Source organism: Ambystoma mexicanum, chromosome 8 (genome assembly GCF_040938575.1).
Source record: "Ambystoma mexicanum isolate Mex_15411 chromosome 8, UKY_AmexF1_1, whole genome shotgun sequence".
In the NCBI taxonomy this organism is placed as follows: Eukaryota; Metazoa; Chordata; class Amphibia; order Caudata; family Ambystomatidae; genus Ambystoma; species Ambystoma mexicanum.
This window is the reverse complement of record NC_090929.1, coordinates 23,319,156-23,342,494: the sequence shown is the minus strand read 5'-3', so window position 1 is coordinate 23,342,494 and position 23,339 is coordinate 23,319,156. Positions and strand designations below refer to the sequence as shown.

The following is a 23,339-nucleotide window of genomic DNA, read 5'->3' as shown; positions in this document are numbered from 1 at the left end:
AAAAGAAATTCAGAAAATGAAATGCTAAATGGCTTCATCCTATTGCACCCCCATCCCAGGCCCTGAGAAAAATACACAAGTAAGAAAAGGTCATATTTACCCATCAAGAAGGTAGGTCCTGTGGAAGGCAATCAAATGTCAAACAGCAGCAGGGAGAGAAAAGACAACATTTAGTAAGTAACAGTACTTGGAATCCAGAAGGACTTCAACAGTAGATTCCACCCCCGCCCCCATGACTCCAGCAAACAACAAATGGACCTTGTACCTTCACCAACACCACCATGCCTAAAGGGCCCCCATGTAGATGCTACAATCGGCTCACTTGGTTCACATGGCATCATATCCTCACACTTCATCAGTAGCTTGCAGGCACAAATTAATCACCGTCTGCCACCCACAAGGTAGCATGTTCTTTTTATCAATGATATCTTGGCAAGACGAAAGGGCCACTCGGTCCGCATCTGTAGCCCAGGCAGAGTAAAAGGTCCATGCCAACAAGGACCTCGGAAGGTATCATGAAGCAACAAATCTGGCACTGTACGAACCAAGAATTGGAGGCGAGTTATGGGCTGGGCTCACATAGGAATGGGTTGGAGGTAGTGTGTAGGGTTCCTGGACAACAGATGTAATAACCCATTCCCTGGTCAGCGCCGGTCATCCTACCACCAGCAGAGTTTCGGTTACCATCTCCCGACCCTCCTGCTCCCAATGGCTACAGGGATACATCTATTGGTTTACAAACCTGATCAATTTCAGAACGGTAACCTGGTCACTTATTATGTCCATCTGCCGGATAGCACCCGACCAGCTTTCGGAAGGCATGTGATCCATTCAACTTTAATTTTTCTGCTGGGTCATGCAGCAGACCCACAATCATTTAATCGATAGTGGTTTGTGGATTGTGTCCTCCATCTGACATTCCATCTTCCACAGCTCTATTCTTTCCGGTGCATATCGAGGCACCCTACAGCCACACATTCTAGTTGCACTCTGCCGCAGTCCATTGCACAGTACTAGTCCCCTATTGCCAACGGGCTCTAGCCTAACATGCTACACATCAATTTCTTCGGGTGCATATCGTGGCACCCTACAGCCACACATTCTAGTTGCATTCTGCCGCAGTCCACTGCACAGTAGTCAACCCAAGGGGTAGCCCTGTCAACTGAAAAGACCGAAAAGGGCAAGTAGAACTGGAGAACAGAGGGGGTCTGGTCTTCCCATGTACACTGTTGACACACTTGGCACTTAATTACAGTGTGAATATTTTCAAAAAGAGGAGGCTGTAACCAAGTTAGCCTCAGCAAAGAGAAAGAAAGAACCCTGTCTCAGCCCTGAGTGTTCAAATCATTGAACAAGGTAATGCCAAATTAACTGTCCCGACTCGGTTTTCTATGCGACAGAGGAGCTCTGAAGAGGACGACTCCTTCCCTTTGGCTTGTGGGAACAACCAGTCCAAAGACAAACTTTGAAACAAGCCATCTCCCGAGGAGCTTCCAGAGCTGCGGAACCCCAATACCAGGAGACCTGCTGCCCATTTCGAGTGCATCATCGTGGAAAGGCTGAACCCGTAAGGACAGAGTTCCGATTCAACTCGCCCAGACCCCCTCACTAGAGTGTGGAGCTGCAGGAAGCGAAGTAGATTGAACTGGCGATATGTGTCCTTTGTTGGTGCTGCTGAAAAGGCGCCAAAACAGAAGAGAGAACCAAGTTGCTGAAAGTCATGCTACAGGTCCTCACTTGAGTCTGCTGCTGAGACACTGTCCCATGTCTTGCCTTTCATCACCTGACCAAGGAATCTAGAGGTTGGGTCCAGAGGTGCCACATTGCGGAGAAACCAATACGAACATTTTCTTCTAACCAAAGGTACTTTGGGGAAAAAGGTATTAACTGATTCCATAAAGTCGCTCCAGAGCATTGGAGTGCACATAGAGGTGTCCAGGGCAACCCCCCTCTTACCTCTGACCCAATACGCTGCTTATATCCCCTTCAAGTCCGTTTTTAGGTCTCCTTTGTTAGTTGTTGACTTGCTGCTTCAATAACTTTAGACACTGGAAGAAATCCGCAGGAGCTATTCATATTCTCTGGTTGCCAAGACTTCAAGCCCTTTCCAATCTGCCTTTAGCTAGGGTTGCATTTTAGGACTTGAAAGACTTGTCAGACGAAGAAACCGTCTCTAGAACCTTGAACTAAGTTCATGTTGCACTACCCACTTATTTTCCTGCCTTTAAGTGACTTTCCTATATGTGTTTGCAGAGTTAATGCATTACTGTATAACCTGTTGAAAACCGCATCAGTGCGCAATAACCGATAACCTTGTTTTTTCCCTTTCTAAAGTTGCTTCAGATGTAACTGCGAACGAACACAAAAGTGAAAGTGCCCTTTGAAGTGTATGATCTAGTATTCTCAAGTGTTCTACGGTAAACGTCTGAAGTATTTAAAGCGATTCTGGTGTAAATATGATAAATGTATATCTTTTATTTATATGAATATATGTGTTCGTGCTCATTTGTTGTGCCCATCTAGCTACGATAATTCCGGTCAGTGGTTCGGCCCCGTTAGGGAGAATTTTCATTTCTGTGCGAACTTCCTCCCACCTTAGAGACCCCCAGCTTTTATGCTGGATTTAGGACTTAATTTTAACTCATGAGTGAGTGGGACCTTTTTCTCACTCATGTGTTCTTCCCTGATTTGGATTTTATGTTTTCACTGTTTTTGGAGTCTGACAAACTCCATAGACATCTGCTTTTTGTATAGTGACACACAGCGCCTTCAGTACAGTGTCAGAGAAATCCTTTAGATTTCTCTTAAGGTTTAAATACCTTTTCTTGCGTGAACTACAGTTCCTAAGAATAGTAAGATGAACTTGATCTTACTTCGTTTTTCTCTTTGTAGGTCCAGCACACACCATCTTATGTGGAGTTCTGTGGGGGTTACTTAGTAGCCCCTTATCCTACTTTCCCATGTAACATTTTTTGTTACCCTCACTAGTTTAAATGGCTGGTGGCAGTGGTTTAATTTTTACTACCATTGTGCTTTACTACCGCAGGCTGAACCCTCAGCTGCAGTACAGCACCCATTGGTGTCTATTTTGTAAAAATGGCGCCGTCTTATTTTTTTGCCATTTTCCATTTGTGAGGTTTTTCTTGGCTTTTACTCTGTGCGTTGACACATTTGAGCCCTTTGTGTGTTTTGCCTTTGGCGGGCTTCAGCCCTAAAGCCCACCCCTGGCTCCAGTGGGTCTGTAAGGGCAGGAAGTGAGGGAGGTGCCCGGAACTCCCCCGTCCTTTGTCTCTAGGAGTGCCTGAACAAAGCCAGTCCTGATACCCTGCTGTGTGATTGACAGCCTAAATTGTGCATGAATGGCAAAACTTGCTTAAAAGGTGAGGGTTTTGGGACTAGAGGCAGAGTCGACCACTGGAAAAAACATCTGAAGAAACTGTGAAGAGAAGCCTGCTGCAACCTCCTGGACCTTGAATTGCCTGGCGAAGCCCTGCTGCTGTGCTGACCTCCTTTTTCAAATCGACAGAGAAGCTCCGGAAGGAACGACTTTCCTTAGGTTAGTGGGACCAACTAACCCGGAGACAAACTCCACTTTGGCGTAACCCCCGACTTGCTGTGCCTCTGTTGCTGCAGAAGCCCAATGCCAGGGATCGAGTGTCCATACCCAAATGCAATGTCTGCCGCAGAACGAATCCGTCCAAAAGCTCCAGGAGCCTCCTAAGGATACCCCAGAAGCAGGAAATCCTGATCCAGAGTGCCCTCACCAGAGTCCAGGACCGAGGGAGTAAGGAAAGTCCAACCAGAGATTTGCTTTGCATCAGTGCTGTTTGCGAAGCGCTGAAAATGCGAAGTGCAGCTGAATCGAAGAGAGCCTGTAGCTGCCGAAGACCTTCCCCGAGTACTGCTACAGAAGCCCTCCAGACATCCTGCATCCCCACGACTGAGGCTCTGGCAGGAACGACATGCATTACTTACTGTAATAGCATTTCTGATTGTATCTGTTTAGATTCACATGCTGTGCATATAGTCTGACATCTAGTGGTAATGGCAGAGTATTGCATCTTGTCTTTCGAGGATCGAAAGGGGACGTCGACATAGGAGTGCCTGAAACACTAGCCCTAATATGACGTGTAGTGTACCCAAAATCCCTCACGCATCGAGGTCCCTCCAATTGTATTTTTTCTGCCGTGAGGGAGCCTTTTGACTATCGTGAGTGAGTTCAGAGAGAGAGCAGTAGTAGTAGTAAGATATCTAGGTTCCTTTCATCCGAGCGGGGAGGAAGGGTGGGCGCATGTGGATCTAAGCAGATACAATAATAAGAAATGCTATTACGGTAAGTGATGCTTGTGAATCTTTTTAGAATCGCATGCTGTGCATAGACTAGCAAGCTGTACCCGGAGTTGGTGGTGGGAAGTGAGAAGGAACTGTAGTGAAGAGATGTCTTAGTACCGCTTGTCCCACCTGAGAATCATACCTACAGCGAGTATCCAAGCAGTAGTGTTTTGTAAAGGTGTGTACAGAACTCCAGATTGCCGCTTTGCAAACGGACTCGAGAGGGACATTTGCAATGAATGCTATGGAAGCCCCAGTGCCCCTAGTAGAGTGTGCTCTAGACTTGAAGGGCAGATCGGAGTGTGATGCAATTGACAATCCACTTCGAGATGGCTGATTTAGAGACGGGGTCCCCTTCTCTACCAGCCGCCACTAAGACAAAATAACTGGTTGGTTTTCCTTAGTGGCCTCGTTTCTTCCAGATAATATATGACTGCCCTGCGCACAAGTGTGTGTAGGTTTTTTTCTGCCACGTTAGTGGGGTTCTGGAAAAAGGTGGGTATTCCGATTGATTGATTCACATGGAACTTTGAAATGAATTCAGGCGCAAATCGTGGGCGAGTGCACAGAACCACCTCGTCTTTGTGAATTGTGACAAATGGGTCTAGAACTGAAAGGGCCTGTAGTTCACCAACTCTCCTTATTGAAGTGACTGTCACTAGGAAGGCGGTCTTGTAAGTGAGTGACTTAAGGCTAGCCTTATGCATCGGTTCAAAGGGAGATCACAGAAGTCTGGTTAGTACCACATTTAAGTCCCATCCTGAAGCTTGGTTTTAAATTATGTGGATGAAGTCTCTTAACTCCTTCCATGAAAGCTTTGATTACCGGGCTCTTCCACCACAAGACCTCTCTCTGGGACGTGGTATAAGCTGAAAGTGCAGCTAAGTGGACCTTCAGGGAATTAAAAACCAGATTTGAGACAAGTAGATGAGTCAGGTATAAGACAATATGTGCTGGAGAGCAGTCTATGGGATTGATGTTCTTAGAATGGCACCAGCTAAAGCATTTCCACTTATTGGAATAGCAATGTCTGGTGTTCGGCTTTCTAGCCTCTTTAAGAATGTCCATGCATCTCTGAGGAAGTTGGAGGTACCCGAACTCTGACTTCAGGAGCCAGGCCACTAAGTTGAGAGTTTGAGGGCATGGGTGGAGCATTTCCCCCCTGTCCAGCGATAGCATGTTGTATGGGCAAGGCAGTTTCATCGGAGGGGAGATTGACATTTCCATCAGATGGGAGAACCGAGGTTGGTGAGCCCACATAGGGGCCACCAATATCATTGTGGCTGGTTCTTGGTGCATCCTGTGCACTATCTTGTTGATTAGGGGGCGTCGGAAGAAAAACAAACAAATTTCCCTGACCAGGATATGCAGAGCACGCTGCCCTTGGAACTGTTCTGAGGGTACCTGGAGGCGTAATCTGGGCATTGCGAGTTCTCCAGAGTTGTGAACAGGTCTATCTCTGGGAAGCCTCATTTTGAAAAAACGTTTTAGACAATGTCTTCGTGTAGTCGCCATTCGTACTCTGTGGGTAGCGGGAAATATCTGCTGAGTAAGTCTGTCAGAAGATTGAGTTCCCCTGGAACATGTTGAGACAGGAACATCTTGTGTTTGAGAGCCCACTTCCATATGTTCTGGGACAGTTTGGATAACCCCGAAGAGTGTGTGACCCCCTTGCTTGTTCACTTAATACATGGCTGTGTTACTGTCCGTGAGGACTAGTACTGTCTTCCCCTGTAATTGTGTCTGAAAGGCCTTCAGGGCTTTGAACACTGGCAACAGCTATAACAGGTTTATGTGGTTGGATGCTACTGCTGGGGACCAAACACTGTGCGCCGTCTGCTGAAGGAGGTGAGCACCCCACGAGAATTGAATTGATATTTTATTTATATCGCGCTCATACACGGGTGTTTCAGAGCACGACCAGGCAAGGGAGGGGAACAGGGGAGTAGACAAAACAACGATCTTACTAGGCCCAGTGACATTGAGAACGCGCAAGTGCTTGGGAGAGGGGAGAAGTGGAAAGTGCAGAGCAAGGGGAGAGCAGAAATAAATACTGATAAATACATGATAAAAACAGCAACCACAGGAAATAGTAGTGCATCAAGCAAGTGCTAAATTGAGGGAAGCAGACAGGGTAGGTCTGGTAAGTGCAAGGGACGAAGAGGGGGGGACTGTGTGGGTACAGATACAGACCCCAGTGCAAAGGGTGGCTGGGAGGCAGTGCAGGAGGGTGGAAAAGATTAGCAGGAGCCTGGGCCCAGTGGACAGAGGGTGGCCAGGTGCACAGTAACAAGGGAGACCAGAATCAACGGAGGAGAGGGGGGGCGAAAGCAGCAGCAAAGAGGATGGTCTTAAGGTGCTTCCGGAACCGGAGTTGGTTCTCCACAAGTTTTAGGGTTGTAGGGAGGCTGTTCCAGAGGGAGGCCCCAGCCGAAGGAAGAGATCGGCCCCCAGCTCGTTTCTTAGAAAAGCGACTGACCCTGAGGGAATTAGAGGTGGAGGAGCGGAGAGCTCGAGAGGGGAAGTATTTGCAGAGGGATAGCTGAAGGTATTTTGGACCCAGGCCCCAGTAAGCCTTGTGGATAATGCAGAGGGTTTTGAATTTAATCCTTGAATCCACATGGAGCCAATGAAGAGATTTCAAGGCTGGAGAGATATGATCCCAGTGCTTAAGGCCATGGACAGGTCTCGCAGTCCTGTTCTGAATTTGTTGCAGAGGGCGGAGAGTAGAGGAAGGTAGATTTAGAAAGAGGCTGTTACCATAGTCCAACCTAGAGAGAACCAGAGCTTGGGATACCATGAGCTTCTGGGGGAAGGAGAGGAAAGGTAGAGTACCTCTGAGGAGATGCAGTATGAAGTTTGACTTTTTAGAGATCTCGGAGATGTGGGCGGAGAAGGAAAGAGTGGAGTCAAAGATGACCCCGAGGTTCTTAGCCACACAGGTAGGGGTCGGTGAAGGGCCGAGGGAAGCAGGCCAGAGAGTGAGGGGAAAGGATGGTGAAGGTGTGCCGATGAGGAGAATCTCCGTCTTGCTGGCTTTCAGATAAAGATCATTGGCGGCACACCAATCTTGAATGGCAGTTAGGCACTCCGAGATAAGGGAGGGAGAAGAGGTGGCCGAGGGCAGCCTGAAAATTAACTGAGTGTCGTCAGCGTAACACTGGAAATTTGAGCAGAAGATGGCAATGCAGGGGGCGAGAGTTGCTAGGTATTGGTTGAAAAGCCAGGGTGAGAGGTTAGAACCCTGAGGGACACCACAGGTAGAGAGGAAGGTAGATGATGGGAAGGACCCAAGTTGGACCCTGGGAGGGTCGGTCAGAGAGGAAAGAGGTCAACCAAGCCAGAGCCTGGTCAGTGATACTGAGGTTATCACAGACGATTGAGCAAGATGGTATGGTTGACTGTGTCGAAGGCAGAAGAGAGATCAAGGAGGATGAGGACAGAGGGAATGTTAAGAGTCAGGGTTGGAGAGCAGATGTTCACGGATTTTCAGGAGAGCAGTTTCCGTGCTTCTGGTTGCTCTGAAGCCAGACTGGTGGTCGTGGAGACAGCCAACAGAATCGGAGTGAAGGTTAAGCTGGGAGATGGCCAGCTTTTCCAGGAGTTTGCCCAGAAAGAGAGTGATGGAAATTGGGCGATAGCGGAATCGGAAGGATCCACTGTGGGTTCCTTGAGAAGAGGATGCACAAGGGAGTGCTTCAGCAGGGAGGGGAAGGATCCAGAGGCAAAGGAGAGGTTACAGAAGTCGGCAAGGGCCGGAGCGAGGGCGTCAATATGGTCCTTGATGGTTTTGGAAGAACAGGGATGAACCTGTTTTGATGAGGCTTTCATAGATCGGACTTGTCTAGCAACCTCATCAGGGGAGAAAAGAGGAAAGGACGAGAAGGTGGGTGGGGGGTTGTCTGAAGGAGGGTCAGAAAAAACGGATGTAGAGAGGGGCGGAGGGGGTAGGGAGGAGAGAGTGGATAGGATGTCTTGAGTTTTTGAGATAAAGTGAGAGGCAAGGGCATTGCAGAGAGCCTGGGAGGCAATAGGGGGGGGGGTGGAGACTGCAGCAGGGCTGGCCAGCTCCTTGCAGATTTTAAAGAGTTTGGCCGAGTTGTTAGATGCCGCAGAGACACAGGCTTGAATGTGTGCTCTCTTCTTAGTGCGAACAGAGAGTCGGTATTGCCTTTGGAGCAGGCGACAGGCCAGTTCGTCAGAGGATGAGCAAGAAGTTCTCCATTTCCTCTCATCCACCCTACACTTACTTTTAAGTGTGGCTAGGTCGGAGTCAAACCAAGAGTTACACTTGGCTTTGGGCTTCAAACGGATCCTCATGACAGGGGCAAGAGCGTCGAGAGTATCAGAAATAGAAGAGTAGAGAAGGGCCAGGGTGTGAATTAGCCAGATGGGGGAGGGGGAGAGAAGGTGGCAGTGAAAGCCTCAACTGACACGCGCTTCATGGGCCGGATGTCTGTGAAGGTAGATGGCAGTGTAGGGGTAGGCTTGGCTTGGGGGGAAGAGAGTGAGAGATGAGAGGAGAGGAGTCAGTGATCACTCCATGAGAGTGGGGTAGTCAGAGAGGGGGAGGCTAGAGGAGATCAAGATGTCAAGGGTGTGTCCTGCGGAGTGCGTAGGGCTAGAGGGGAGGATGCAGAGAGAGAGGGAATCACAAAGGTCACGAAAGAGCAGAGATGAGGGACAGGGAGAATCAAGGTGGATGTTTAGGTCACCAAGGAAGAGGAGTTGTGTGGTTGCGGCCAGGAGGGAGGAGGAGAGGTCAGCCCAATCTGAAAGAAAGGAGGCGATTTGACCAGGGGGCCGATAGAGAGTAGCAATAGTAAGAGTGGTTAGGGGAGATAGAGAGCCTGCAGACAAGGCATTCGAAGGAGGGGTACATCTGAGTGGGAATGATAGTGGCAGGAATCCTCTCGGGGAAGATCAAGGCTACACCCCCTCCGGGCCGGGAGAGTCTGGGTGCGGAGAGGATCCTGTAGCCGTCAGGGAGGAGTGTGTCAAAGCTCGTGACAGAGCTGCCCGTGAATCATGTCTCAGTAGGACCGAGGACATCAAGGTCAAGTTCTTCGAGGAGGTGACAGATGTCAGAGGAATGTTTGACAGCAGAGCGAGAGTTGAGTGACCAGATGCAGAAGGTTGCCAGCCTTAAAGACCTTCCTGGGAGGGGTACAAATCAGGGTTACGCCCTGCGGAGAGGAGGAGGTAGTCTGTAAAGGGGCAGAGAGAGAGGGAGGAGTGTGCAAGGTAGCAGAGGAATGAGAGGAAGGGACAGCAGGAGTTGAGAGGAAGTTGATGAGGCTAGGGAAACACCTATTAAAGAGGAGGAGATTGGCCTGACGACCATGGACCATGACAGTGCCATTTAGATAGACATTAAGGATGACTTTAGAGGAGTGAAAGGAATCCATGAAGACATCCAAGCGAGTGCCACCGTTAGGAGGAGACAGGACAGAGCACAGAGATCATATGCGGGGTCCATAGATCTGGCGAAGGAACGACAAAAAAGATGTCGGTGAGGGTCTGTCTTGAAGTGGCGCTGGAATAGGTATCGGCAATAGGGAGACCAGGGTGAGAGGCCAGGATATCCTTTTTGAATTTCTTCTTTCCAGATTTAGTGAGAAGGGAGGGTTAGTTGATAGAGAAGCAGTTAGAGTATATAGGAGAAACAGAGAGCGCCATAGGAGGGAGGGTAGAGGAGGAGGATGGAGGAAGTAGGCAGGTGCGGTGGTATGGAACAGTCGTTGGGCTCGCAGGTTACAGTCAATGGGCAAAGTTAAAAGCAAAATACATCCAAGTTTGAATATTCCAGTTAAAAGCAAAATACATCCAAGTTTGACTTTCCAGTTATATTTAAGAGCATGTAAATAGGAAATGAAATGGGTGGATGAGAAAGGAAAGGTGAGTGCAGAAAGACTTAGGTTAGTACAAAGAGGGTAACTGAGGAAAACAGGCAGGGATGAGAGGGTAAGTAACCATGATGAGTAGGGTGGGAGAGACATGGTATTCTGAGGGCGGAAACCAGAGGGAGGGTTGGGGTATAGTAGAAAAGCGGACAGGAAGCAGACAGGGGCCTTTGTGTGGGCCTTTAGTGCTCAGGGCCGGCTCTCGCCTCGCGGCTGCAGCAATTGGCCGATCTAGGCCTGGTAGCCAATGGGGGTGGAGTCAGGCCAGACCAGGTGAAAAGGCAGTCAGAGCCAACACAGAGCGGCCATCTTTGAGGGGCCAGGAACACACGGGCAAAGTAATGCACAAAGGTACTTTAAGGAGCCACAAGTACACACAGAAAGGTCCCAGTTGGGAGAACTGCTGATGATCAGCTGCAGATGTAAAATAAGACCTCGTCATCCGATAAGGGAATAGTTTCTTACCTGTAACTCCATTTCTCCAGCATTGGTATCTTTCATGGATTCACATGCTTAGAATATTCCCCGTCGTCAGACTGGGACCCCTCGGTACACATATATAGCCTTTTCCTATAGGAAAACTTCTGACACTTTTGTGCCCTATCTACGTCCTGTTAGGGCCCGCCTACGCATGCTCCGTAGGACGTCGCGGTATAAGAGCCCCGCCCCCGCGGCTCCCCTTCAGATTTCGGCCCCTTCAAAGTAGGAAGGGTCAAACCTATCAAGCATATACATTGCATTCCGGGGAGGCTGGCGGGCGCATGTGAATCCATGAAAGATACCAATGCTGGAGAAATGGAGTTACAGGTAAGAAACTATTCCCTTCTCCAGCATTGGATCTTTCATGGATTCACATGCTTAGAATAGATTGTATAGCAGTAAACCTGAAGACAGCGGTGAGAATGTAATGCAATATACCCTCAAAACAATACACAAAGCATAGGTACACATGAAATAAGTTTACCCATATATCTGTACCTCCATAAAGCATACGGTCACCAACAGGTAGAAAAAAAACTCTACACAGTGTACAGCTTACCTTATTGAAACAGATGGCGCAGGACTGCTCTTCCCATCTGCACCTCGTCCGTATGCTGCCTGGCAAGGCAGTAGTGGCGGGTAAACGTGTGGGGCACTGACCATGCCGCAGCCTGGCATATGTCCATTAGCGGAATTCCTGCCCATAATGCTGAGGAGGACGTTGATCTTGTAGAATGGGCTCTAGGATGCCCTTGCAGTGGCCTTCCGGCCTTGGAGTGGCAAAACGCAATCGTCGACGAGACCCATCGAGCCAATCCTTGCTTAGAAATTGCCTTTCCTCTCGTCGACAGACCATACGCGATGAACAGTTGTCGAGTAGACCAGAGTTCTTGTGTACGATGTAGGTAAAATTTTAGGGCCCTCTTAACGTCCAAGTTATGAAGAGCTTTTTCCGCTGTCGATGATGGGGTCGCGAAGAAAGTAGGGAGAACAATGGACGAGTGTTTGTGATACACTGTAGGAACTTTCGGAACGAAAGTAGGATTAGTTGCCAAAACCACCTCGTCTTTAAAGAATCTTAGGTATGGAGGGTCTACGACCAACGCTTGCAGTTCCGAGATTCTCCTAGCTGACGTGATAGCAATTAAGAATGCCAACTTCCACGATATGAATTTCATGTCCGACGTGGCCATAGGCTCAAAGGGTGGTTTCATTAAGCCTGCCAACACTACGCTGAGACTCTCCATGTTGGTGGAAAACGTTTTACTGGGGGAAAAGTTCGAAATAAACCCCTCATGAAGTGTTTCACAAGTCTGTCGCTGAATAGAGGAGACGACTGTCTCTTCCTCGTGAACCTAGAGATGGCCGCCAGGTGCACCTTTATCGATGTGAAAGATAAAACCCCCTCTGCCAAGTGAAGCAGATAAGGTAGAACTTGCTCCGGAGTCACCTTTAACGGGTGTAGACCTTGTTGTCCTCGACACCACTCACAGAACCTTTGCCACTTATAGGTGTAAGATTTGTTGGTAGAAGGGGCCCGAGCCGCTTGCAGAATTTTCTGACAATCCTCCGAAACGTCTAAGGTACCAAATTCCGAAAAGTCAGGAGACAGGCTGTGAGGTTGAGACTGTCCGGGTCGTGATGCCACACCGTACCTTTGTCCCGGGACAGTAGGTTCGGGACTCTTGGAAACGCTATTGGTTGTTCCAGCGACAGGTGAAGCAGGTCGGAAAACCACGGTTGCCGCGGCCAGTACGGTGCCACTAGAATTACCCGGCAACTGTACCTGCGTATCCACTGCACTGTCCTCCGTATGAGGGGGAACGGAGGAAAAGCATAAAGGAACTTGTCAGTCCATGGGAAGGAGAACGCCTCCCCCATGGAACCCTCCTGAGGCCATCTGCTTGCGAATTGTTTGCATTTCTTGTTTTCCTTCGTTGCGAAAACGTCCAGTGGGGGGTGACCCCATTTCTCGAAAACTTTCGTCAGCTGAACTGTGTCCATTTCCCATTCGTGTATCTGGGCCATCCTTCTGCTGAGGGAATCTGCTTGCGAATTCCTCACTCCCGGGAGATGGTGAGCCACGATGGAAATCTTGTGCTTTAATGCCCAATGCCATACTTTCTGGGCCTCCATGGAAAGAGTCCTGGATCGCATCCCTCCTTGTTTTCTCAAATAAAACATGGCCGTCGTATTGTCCGTCAGCACTCGTACTTTGGATCCCTTGATGTGTGGTAGGAACGCCTTCAAGGCCCATCGCACTGCTCTGAGCTCTAACACGTTGATGTGTAGGAGTGACTCCGTTTGAGACCAACAACCTTGCGTTTGAAGAGTGCCCATGTGAGCTCCCCAGCCAGTTAGAGACGCATCCGTGACTATGGTTCGCTGGAACTCCGGTTCTTGTAGGGGTACACCGTTGTTCAGGTTGTGGAAACTCTGCCACCACTGAAGAGTCCGAAGCAGTTTGTCGTCGTCGATGATTATCTTGTCTGACCACGATCCTTGGGCCTGTGTCCACCAGTCCGCGAGGAACTCCTGAACTGGCCTCATGAATAGGCAACAGTTAGCCACCAGATGGATGCAGGATGCCATGGCCCCTAGGACCGAAACGTATTTCCTCACTGAGAGCTTGGTGTTTCGCCGTAGTCGACTCGCCAGTTGATTGAGTTTTGAGGTTCTGTCGAGGGAAGGCTTTACTAGCCCCGACTGGGTCTCGAACTGTGCCCCCAGGAACACCAACGTTCTCGATGGCAGCAGCGAGGATTTTTCGAAGTTTATGGCAAATCCCAGCTGTTGTAGAAGCTGCATGGTGGCTTGCAAACTTGTGTTGGTCGACGCTGGGGAGGATCCCCTAACCAGCCAGTCGTCGAGGTATGGGTATACATGGTGGCCTTGCCTCCTTAGCCAGGCCGCTACTGGGGCCAGGCATTTTGTGAACGTTCTGGGGGAGGTTTTGAGCCCAAAGGGAAGAACCGTGAACTGGTAGTGAGTCCGCCCTATCACAAACCTCAGGAACTTCTGTTTTTCTGACACATTGGAATATGGAAGTACGCGTCCTGCAACTCCAGGGACGCCAGAAAATTCCCTTCTTGAACGGCTCGGATCACTTCCTGCAGCGTGAGCATTTTGAATTTAAGGCTCTTTAAGGACTTGTTGAGATCGCGTAAGTCTAGAATGGGACGCCATTTTCCGTTCGGCTTTTTCACGATGAAGTATCTTGAGTAGACTCCTTGACCTTTCTGTGATGCTGGAACTAATTCTATCACGCCCTTTGCTAACATGAGTGTTACCTCTTATTGCAGTACCCTCAGATGGGAATGAGCGGCAAACGCAGGTGGAATGTGCGGAGGGCTGCGCTTGAATTGTAGAGAGTGCCCGTTCCTTATTGTGTCCAGCACCCATTGATCTGTCGTTATTCGTTCCCATTCGTCGACATAGGCTGATACTCTTCCCCCCCCAGAACGGTGTGTTGCTCGTCATTGCTGATCTTTATTTTGTTTCTCTCTCGACGACGACGGATAGGATGGTCTCTTCCTGGAAGTCTGGAAGTTCCGGCGTCGGTTTGCAGTTTGGGAAGCATGCCTGTATCCCTGGGAGGGGTATGCCGACCTACCGAAGGATCTGTCTCCTGACGCAGAGAATCTGGAATTACCTGAAGCCCCTCTAAAGGGACGAAAAGACTTGCAGCTTCAGCCACTCTGGAGGGCATCCAATGAACGTGCCGTGTCCGAGCCCTCTTTCATTCCCTTTAGGGCCTCATCTACTTTCTCTCCGAATAGAAGGTCTCCCTCAAAGGGCATATCTAATACTTTGTATTGTACCTCTGGCCTGAAGTAGGTACACTTAAGCCATGACTGTCGTCGTAACACAACCCCATTATTGACTTGCTTGAAGACCGATTCAGCGAGGTCAACCGCGATGTTTATTGCGTGATTGGAGGCTTCCTCACCCTCTTGGACAAGTAACATCGCCGTCTTCCTATGCTCTTCCGGAAGATGATCCAGCAACGGAGCCAGCCTGTGCCACATTTCTCTGTCGTATCTGGCTACAATAGCCAGAGAGTTTGCGGCCTTTACTGTAGTTGCTCCCACGGATAGCACTTTTTTGCCGAAGACATCCTGACGTCTTACCTCGTTTTCAGGCGGAGTCGTGCACTTGTGCTGGGCCTTCGCTTTCCTCGCTGCTGCCGCCGACACCACCGATTCAGGCGTTGGTTGGGAGGATAAGCACTTGGGGGTAGACTCTGGAGCCTTACATTTTTTTTCAAGGCGTCCTTTTACCGCCGGTTCCGAGAAGGGGCGACGCATTATCTGCAAACCCTCCTTCCACAAGTGATCTAGTATGGGTATTGAGAACACTGACCTCCTTCTCTTACCCATGTGGTCGAACAAAAATCAGTCCTTTTTCTGTTCTTCTTGGGACAAACCAAATTCCTTATACGCCTTCCCCATCATAGAATGGAATGATGCTATATCGTCAGGGGGGGGACGGGTGAGCCGGGCTTCTTGGGGTTTCTAACTCCACCTCTGACTCCCAGGTTGGATCCCTGGAGGGGGATGATGAGATATCCGACATGGCTCCTCTGTCAGACTCCGAATCTGGCAGCTCACCTTCCTCTTGGGGTGCCTGTGGTGCTGAGACTGGCGTGCGTAAGTGAGTCAGTGGACGGGACGGGCCCGGCTCGTCGACGGGTGACTGTGGCAGGTTTACCTGAGGTAGTCTCTGGTCCAACGACTGTACTAAAGACTGAAGCGTGGACAGAATCTCCAACGACAAAACAGATTGAGGATTGAGAAGAGGGGCAGACACCGGAATTCCGGATCCCCTCGTCGACGACTTGTCAACCACTCGTAGCCCGAGGTCTGCCGGGCCAGCTATTCTCCCGCTCTCGTCCTCTCCCGAGGACAGCGACACTGCCTGTTCCTGCAGTTAAGTATCCAGAGGGATCGGATCAAAAACTTCAGGCCTCCAGGCTTCCTGTAGAACCTCCGTTGACGAGGCCACCGTCGCAGTCGTTGGGACGGTGGATACCACATGCGTCAGTGGTAGGGAGGAGGCTGATGACTGGACTGCCGTCGACGACGGTGGCTTAGCAGGTGGTTTAGGCGGTCCCACCTTTTCTGCACTTGGCCTGCTTTTACTCGACTCTCGACTCGTGGTCGATCTATGGTGATCGCCCGAGGAGGATTTCGGTCTTTCCTTGTCATGCTTTTTTTTGACGAAGATGACTATTTTCTCGACGAAGATTCTCTAGCTGAATGACTCCGAGATGACTCTTTCTCCGTCGGTCGAGATTTCTTCGCCGGTGGTTCCGACGATACAGCGCGGTGTGATGTTTTCGCCGATTGTGTGGAGCCTACCTCCGAAGGGGGGTATGCCCCCGCTCCATCATTCAATCATGCCACCAGCCGTCGATTTCGGTCTTTGAGAGTCTTTTGAGAAAACCCTTTGCATATGTCACAGTTATCAGCCGAATGATGAGGGTGGAGACAGTATATACAATCCATATGTCCATCCCCCTTGTAAACTTTTTTCAAGCCGCACGTCGCGCACGGACGGAACAGCGCCTTTCCTGACATGAAGGAAAAAATCATCTAACTCCAACTCCAAGTACACAACCTTGTACAAAATAGTAAGGCGACGCGAGGAGATCCCACTACTTTGGAGACGGTTGAAATCTGAAGGGGAGCCGCGGGGGCGGGGCTCTTATACCGCGACGTCCTAGGGAGCATGCGTAGGCAGGCCCTAAAAGGACGTAGATAGGACACAAAAGTGTCGGAAGTTTTCCCATAGGAAAAGGCTATATATGTGTACCGAGGGGTCCCAGTCTGACGACGGGGAATATTCTAAGCATGTGAATCCATGAAAGATCCAATGCTGGAGAAATAATAGGTAGCGAGGTGAAATTAGCGCAATTTTGCAGCTTACCCCTGAAAGGGTCCAGGATGGGTAGGGAGGCTTGCAGTGCTGGGTGAAGGCAGGAAACAGCAGAAAACCAGGCTCAGAGTTGAGCTATGTCGAAGCAGAAATGAAGACATGCGTCTGTTGTGAGAGTGGCGTCTACTGCAGGGGTGGTGAAGGTTTTCCCTTTCATAAGGTTTTCCCCTCGACCACCACTGCAGAGAGAAAACAAGGGCTGCCGAGACAACCACAAAATCGTGCCATTGTCCGCTGGCCTGACACCCTTGGCCGGTGAGCCACTCTTGCATGGGGCGCATGCGCAAACGTGCGTGTGGGACTAAATAAATGCAGGAGGCCATCATTCCTAACTGTCGCATGGCTTTGCGTACCGTCGAAATATTGAGGGATCTGAAACAGCATGTTTTAAACCCTTTCGTTGGAGGGGAAGACGAGGCAGTCTTCTGTCCGAATCAGAGCCCCCAGAAATTGTTTGACTTGGCTGGGGTCTAGGCTGGACTTTCTCGTTTATTGAGAATCCCAGACTGAAAAGGAGATCTATTGTCTTCTGGGTGTTTGAAAGGCATGTTCCGTACGAATCCCCTGTTATGAGCCAGTCATTGAGGTAAGCATAAACTCGGATGGACTGCCTGCGCAGGTGTGCCGCCGCTACTGCCAGCCGTAATATATGCCGTAAATATCCTTGGGGCTGAGGCAATGCCGAAGGGAAGGACGTTGAACTGATAGTGCTTTGTCCTCTACCATGAACCTTAGGTATTTTCTGTGCGCTGGCAACATTGAAATATGAAAGCATGCATTTTTCATGTCCAATGTTGTCATGTGATTCAGATGTTCTGGTGACAAATGCCTGGACTTTGGTGGTCGGTATCAAGGTGGTCAGCTGAACTCGATACAGTAACCGTGAGCACCCACTGGTCTGTGGTAATTCCCTCCCATGCATTGAAGAATGATGTTATACGTTCCTCCAACCGGGGAAGCATGGGAGGGGACCTGAAACGGCAAGTAATTTCTGATTGGTGGCCGGGGAGCCTCTAGGGGTGGTGCTTCTACCCCTTCCTTTGCCACAAGCGCTTTCCTCTAGACAGATATTGGTTTGAGGCAGCGGACCCCTGTCCTGAGGATCATCTGTTTCCGGTTCCGTACTGATTGTGTGGGGAACGAGGATTGACCGCGAAAGGAGCAGCGAGAGCTTGCACCTCGCTGCTGAAAAGGCCTATGAGTTATCTGGTTTAATGACTTCAAAGTCTCATGTTGCTTCTTCACAGTCTCTAGCACCTCATCTACTGCTTCACCAAACAGGTTAGATTCCTCTACCGGTTTGTTAATCAGGGACGCCTGTGTCTCTGGTTTGAATCCTGAATTTTTCAACCATGCGTGCCTCTTCAATAGGGTACCTTGGGCTGGTGTTCTCCCTGCCGTCTCTGGAGCAACTAGGGTGTTTTAAAGAATATTATGATTCACCTGCCTCCCTTCCGACACAATTGCCAGCAGGCGTGACTGCGTTGGTTCAGGGACCCCTTAAAGGCCTTCCTGGAGCAGATTCCACTGAACATCGCTATAGCCGGCCAACAACGTAGCATTGTTGGCAATTCTGGTGGAATAGGCTGCTGCAGTAGTGACGCACTTCCCCAGGGCATACAACTTCTTGCAGTCTTTGACTGGTGGTGCCTCGCCCGTGGACAAGGGTACTTCTGATCTTTTCCTAGTCGTCGCCACTACAGATTCTGGGGTGGCATGTCTCTGAATGTAGAGTGGGTCTGAGGGTGTGGGACGAAAAAGCTTCTCTACCCGTGGGTTCACAGCTCTTGTTTGCGATGGCGTCAGCAAAGAAGGGGCGATACGCCTTTTAATGGAATTTAATAGAGGTATAGTGTGGCTTTCAGGTGGCTTCTCCTTCAGAATATCCTCCACGAAGTCAGTGTACTGCACTGCATCTTGCGTGGCAATCTGAAAATGTTCTGCAGCTTTTTCCAGAATAGCATTGAGTGCCATCTGGTCATCTATGGGAGATGCCTGTCTTATAGGAGGAGATGCAGGAGGATCCATGCACAATGTGTGTGGATCAGGGGTGTTGGTCAGTGACAGCCATGGTGCATTATCCACTGGCTGCTCACCCCCCCGCCCCCCCAATCTGGAGTCTGGTCAGTAGGGTACTGAAAGGGATAGGGGCCCTGAGGAACCTCCTATGGTTCCGTCAGGTCAAATACCTCCTCATGAAGAGGCTAGGAGGTCCTTTGAAATTTAGATACAGTAGGATATAGGTCTATTCATGCAGCCCTCAAACCTGTCTCTGGTCCATAAAGATGGGTCTGGAAGGGGGAAAGGGGCTTTTCTTGGGGATCTGTGTTAGGCTGTCAAGATTTATCTGAAAGGGTCTTAGTCAGGGGCTGGGGACTTTCAGAATACTCCTCCTGCCTTTCTCGGCGTGTGGATGTGTCCCTCGATCTGTCTTTAGGCCTATTAGCCGCTAAAACGATGTTTGCGAGATTCTTACGGATGTTCGGCGTATCTGGGAGGGATTCCGCCTGTGCTAGCCGCTTTGTCGTAGTTTGACGTTGCCGGAACTTTCTGCGTCGGCACGCTCTTAAGAGGCGTCTCAACGCTCTTATGAATCTTGGTGCCAACACCCCTTGTCACTGGAGTATGGAGGACGCATGCCACTCGCGGCGGTTGCAGGGAGAGCTGCCGTCCTTGTGGATCAGCAGGTTCCGTTAAGGAAATAGGCGTACTTGTTGGCGTCTTAGACCGTCCCGACGAGTCCGCCAAGGCAGTTCAGGGGGTTGTTTGTTTCCCTTTGTTAGTAGTGTGTGCGTCCCAGTCGCCGGGGTGTACACTCCCCATAGCAGAACCGGTGGCTGGCCTGCCAGGGCAGGGGTCGCGGACGACTCGGAGCGTGGCTGCTCCTAAGATAGGTCGATGGCATCTGTGTCGGAACCACGGCTGTCGCTCAATTTTCCTTCACATTCTGTATCATGGCGTAGGCTGCCCACCGTTTAACTTGCTGTTCCTTTATCGTCTTAGGACGGAAAAGCTGGCAAGACCGACAGGACTCCTCGTGGTGATTTCGAGGTAGACACTTTTTGCACATCTGGTGCCATGTCCTTCCAGGGATACTCACCTTTAAAAGAAGGGCAACATTTAAAAAGGCATCCTGTCCATAGCTCAGGCTTATAGCAACAGCAAAACCAGAAGGGAAAAGAGAAGGGAGCAGGAAATACATTCTTGAAAAGAAATCGAGCCCCAGACCCCACTCTCCCTATTGTGTAGGCCGGCCAGAGGGCCAAGGCCACGCGGTCGACAGCATCGACCGCAGCACCAGTGGGCGAAGCCTGGAGTGGTCTTCCGTGGTGGTTAAGTAGTCGCCGATGAAGGGGATGAATATATAAACTGGAGGTCGTGGACACGGTGTAAGGAACAAGTTACTTACCTGTAACTGTTGTTCTCCAGCATGCTCATGAATATTCCCCGTCAGGCTGGGAATCCTCAGTAAAGAAAAAAATCATTTTCATTTCTGAACTGTCTCCTAACAACCAATCACTGAGCTCTGGGTCATATTGCCCCCAGCCAATGACTGCCCTCTACCTAAGCCCCTCCTCTGGCAGCCATCTTCAGATTTGGTAGTACGTAAAGTGGAAGTAGGACCAAGAGAAGAGCCGCAGAGGGGTAGGTAGGAGGGTTTGCATGCAAATCCATGCCAGACCCATGCTGGAGAACAACAGTTACAAGTAACTTGTTCCTTCTCCAGCAAGGGGTCTGGCATGGATTCACATGCTCATGAAGAATACATAGCAATACACACATGCACAACCACGGGAGGCTGCAAGGCTCAACATAAGCATCTCTTACCTCCTCACCAGGCTCACCTTCAAGCCAACAGGTTGTGCAGCACTGCTTGGGTGACTCTGGACTCCTCCCTGGAATCCCTGTCGACGCAGTAGACTTTCATGAAGTTGTGCGTCGACTTCTATGTAGCAGACCTGCAGATGCCCAGCAGGGGCACACCAGACAGGAACGCCGTTGTAGCAGCGATGGCTCTGGTAGAGTGGGCTCTGACGGCCAGGCAACGGTCGGTTTGCCAACCGGTGACAGGGGGTGATACAGCCGGAGAGCCACCTGGAAATGGAAGCCTTGGACAGGGCCTGCCCATGGTTCAAAGGACCAAAGTTCACAAAGAGCTGAGAGGTTTTCCGGAAACTCTTCGTGCAGGCCACATAAAACTTCAGTGCTCCAGCCACATCCAGCGGGGTCCAAAGTCTGTTCAGCCGGCGACAAAGGCATTGGAAAAAACACAGGTAACACCAAGGGCTTGTTTAGATGAAAGTCTGACGGCACCTTGGGCATGAAGGAGGGGTGAGTCCGCAGAACCACCCTTGTCTCATGGAAAGAGAAATAAGGTGGTTTACAGGAGAGGGCCTGAATCTCCCCCACTCTTGCAGAGATCCCCAGCCCTCCAGGGAAGCGTCAGTGGGGACAGCCTCCCGGTATGGGGTGCCCTGAAAATCTGTGCCCCCGGCGATGCTGGAGTACCCACCCCACCACTGTATCGCTCAACGGAACTCCTCCCCGAGAGCAATCTTTGTCTGCGAAGCTTCCGGACACCTGTATCCACCGAATGTCCAGGAATTTCTGAAAGGGGTCGCATCTGCAACCTGCAGAGTCTGATCAGGTAGATACACGACATCATGCTGAGCAGCGACTTGATGGTCCTCACTGTGGCGGTCTTCAGTGCAAACAGCCGTTGCACCTTGCCCAGGACGGATGCTATCCTGTCTTCTGAGGGGACTGCCAGGCAGGAGACTGTGAAGAGCCTGTATCCCAGGAATAGAGCGTTCTGCGATGGAATCAAGCAGGACTTTGGATAGTTCACAGAGAACCCCAGATCCGTCAGCAGCCGGACAGTTTTCTCGACGCCGATCTCCCTCGACTTGGCACGGATGAGCCAGTCGAGGTATGGGTACACATTTATCCCTTGTAGACGCTGATGGGCCACCACCGGAGCCAGGCACTTCGTAAATACCCTGGGAGCTGACTTTAGTCCAAAGGGAAGGGCCTTGAACTGGTAATGTTCTCCCTGTACGACAAAGGTAGGAACATTCAGTGTTTCTCATGAATGGGGACGTGGAAGTAAGCGTCCTCCAGGTTCAGCGATGACAGGAAGTCTCCCTCCTCCAGTTGGCCGAGCACGTGCTGCAACGTGACCATCCTGAATTTTTGGAACTTTATGTACTTGTTGAGTCATCGCAGGTCTATAATGGGCCTCCAGCCCCCGGTCTTTTTCACCAATTATCTGGAGTAGACTCCGGAGCCCCAGAGTCGCTTTGGAACCAGCTTGATCGCCCCTTTTCTCAACATGGGCCGTACCTCTTGCCGAAGCCGAGGGATGTGCTCCTCCTGCCGGGCCACCGGCGGTATCCGGACACTTTTGCAGGTGTGTTCATGGGCGAGAGTGTCCAGTACCCATCGGTTGGTGGAGATGTTTTCCCACATGCTGACAATGCCTGCTAGCCGGCCTCCCACCGAGGTGCATGGGTGGGGGCCCGATGTCCTGGCTGGTTTAATCCTGCTTGAGGGCCTGCGTGCTGCCTTGGGAGCAACGAAGGCTGCCCCCTCCGAAAGGTTTGGGATGGTCCCTGTAGGCCTCCTAGGTCGTGGAACAGGAGGTTTGGCAGGACGAGGATGATCCTCTGCCAAAACCCTTCGACGACCTGCCTGATTTTCCTCCCAAGGCCCGAAAAGAGACTATGTTGAAGCGTGCCAAGGGCACGGGCCGTCTGTGTCGGTCTTGATGGCCTGAAGTGATTCATCAACAGCCTTCCCAAAGGGATTGTCCCCGAATGGCATATCCAGGACCCATGTCTGAACTTACTGCCTAAAGTTGGTGGCTTTCAGCCAGCCTCGATGATGGAGGCAGACCCCGTTCCCCATTTGGCGGAACCCCATGTCCGCGATGTCCAGGCCCACAGAAATGGCGTGGTCAGACACCACTTAGCCCTCCTGGAGTATCTCCAGCGCCTCTACCAGTTTGTCTTCAGGGGAGGAATTCGAGTAGCACGGCCATCTTGTACCATAGCACCCGGTCATATCTGGCCAGGATCACTAAAGCATTTGCCGTCTTGACTGTCGTAGCCGCCGAGTAGATGACGTTCCTACCCACGGTGTCAAACTTCTTCCAGTCGCTGTCCGGGGGAACAGAAGCCGAGGATGACGGGTTGGAAGTATTTCTTCCCCAGCTGGTCTTTTTGCTGGGGCCGAGGTGGGGTTCTTCAGCAACGCCAGGCCCTCATGCCAAACGTCATCCAGGAGGGACACCGCCAGAATGGTTTTCCTTTTAGCCTCGCAGCATTGATAAAAGGAAACCTCTTTCTTAGTTTCCTCCAGTGTTAGCTGGAAGAGTTCCGATGCGCAGATGACCATGGCATGGAACGAGCCCACTTCTCTGTGGAAGAAGCCCTCGGAGGTGGAGAGATGCCGCTGTCTGTGTCTGTCGTCGCGGTGTCTGTCCCCGTATCCTAGCGCCGTCGTCCTCACTCCCGCCGTCATCGTAGTCCCTCAGTGATTCTGCCGTAGTCCTTGTTTCTGCCGTCGACGTCCCCCGGTACCGTGTGGACGGACACCACATCCTCTTCGTCTGAAGAAGAAATATCTGTGCCCTGGAGCGCTTCCACCCCCCCCCCTTTTGTGTCCTGAGGGGTCGGTCACACGCTC

General features: G+C 50.6%; 1 protein-coding gene across 8 annotated transcripts in view; it reads right to left on the bottom strand.

Annotated features, from left to right (window-relative positions):
- The window catches only part of SPTAN1 (spectrin alpha, non-erythrocytic 1), a 514,843-nt gene that overhangs the window by 16,328 nt on the left and 475,176 nt on the right, over positions 1-23,339 (bottom strand). For all 8 annotated transcript variants that reach the window (XM_069609174.1, XM_069609169.1, XM_069609172.1 and 5 more), the window contains one exon: positions 101-118. In XM_069609174.1, coding sequence (XP_069465275.1) covers positions 101-118 — 18 coding nt within the window. The remainder of the gene's footprint in view (positions 1-100; positions 119-23,339) is intronic.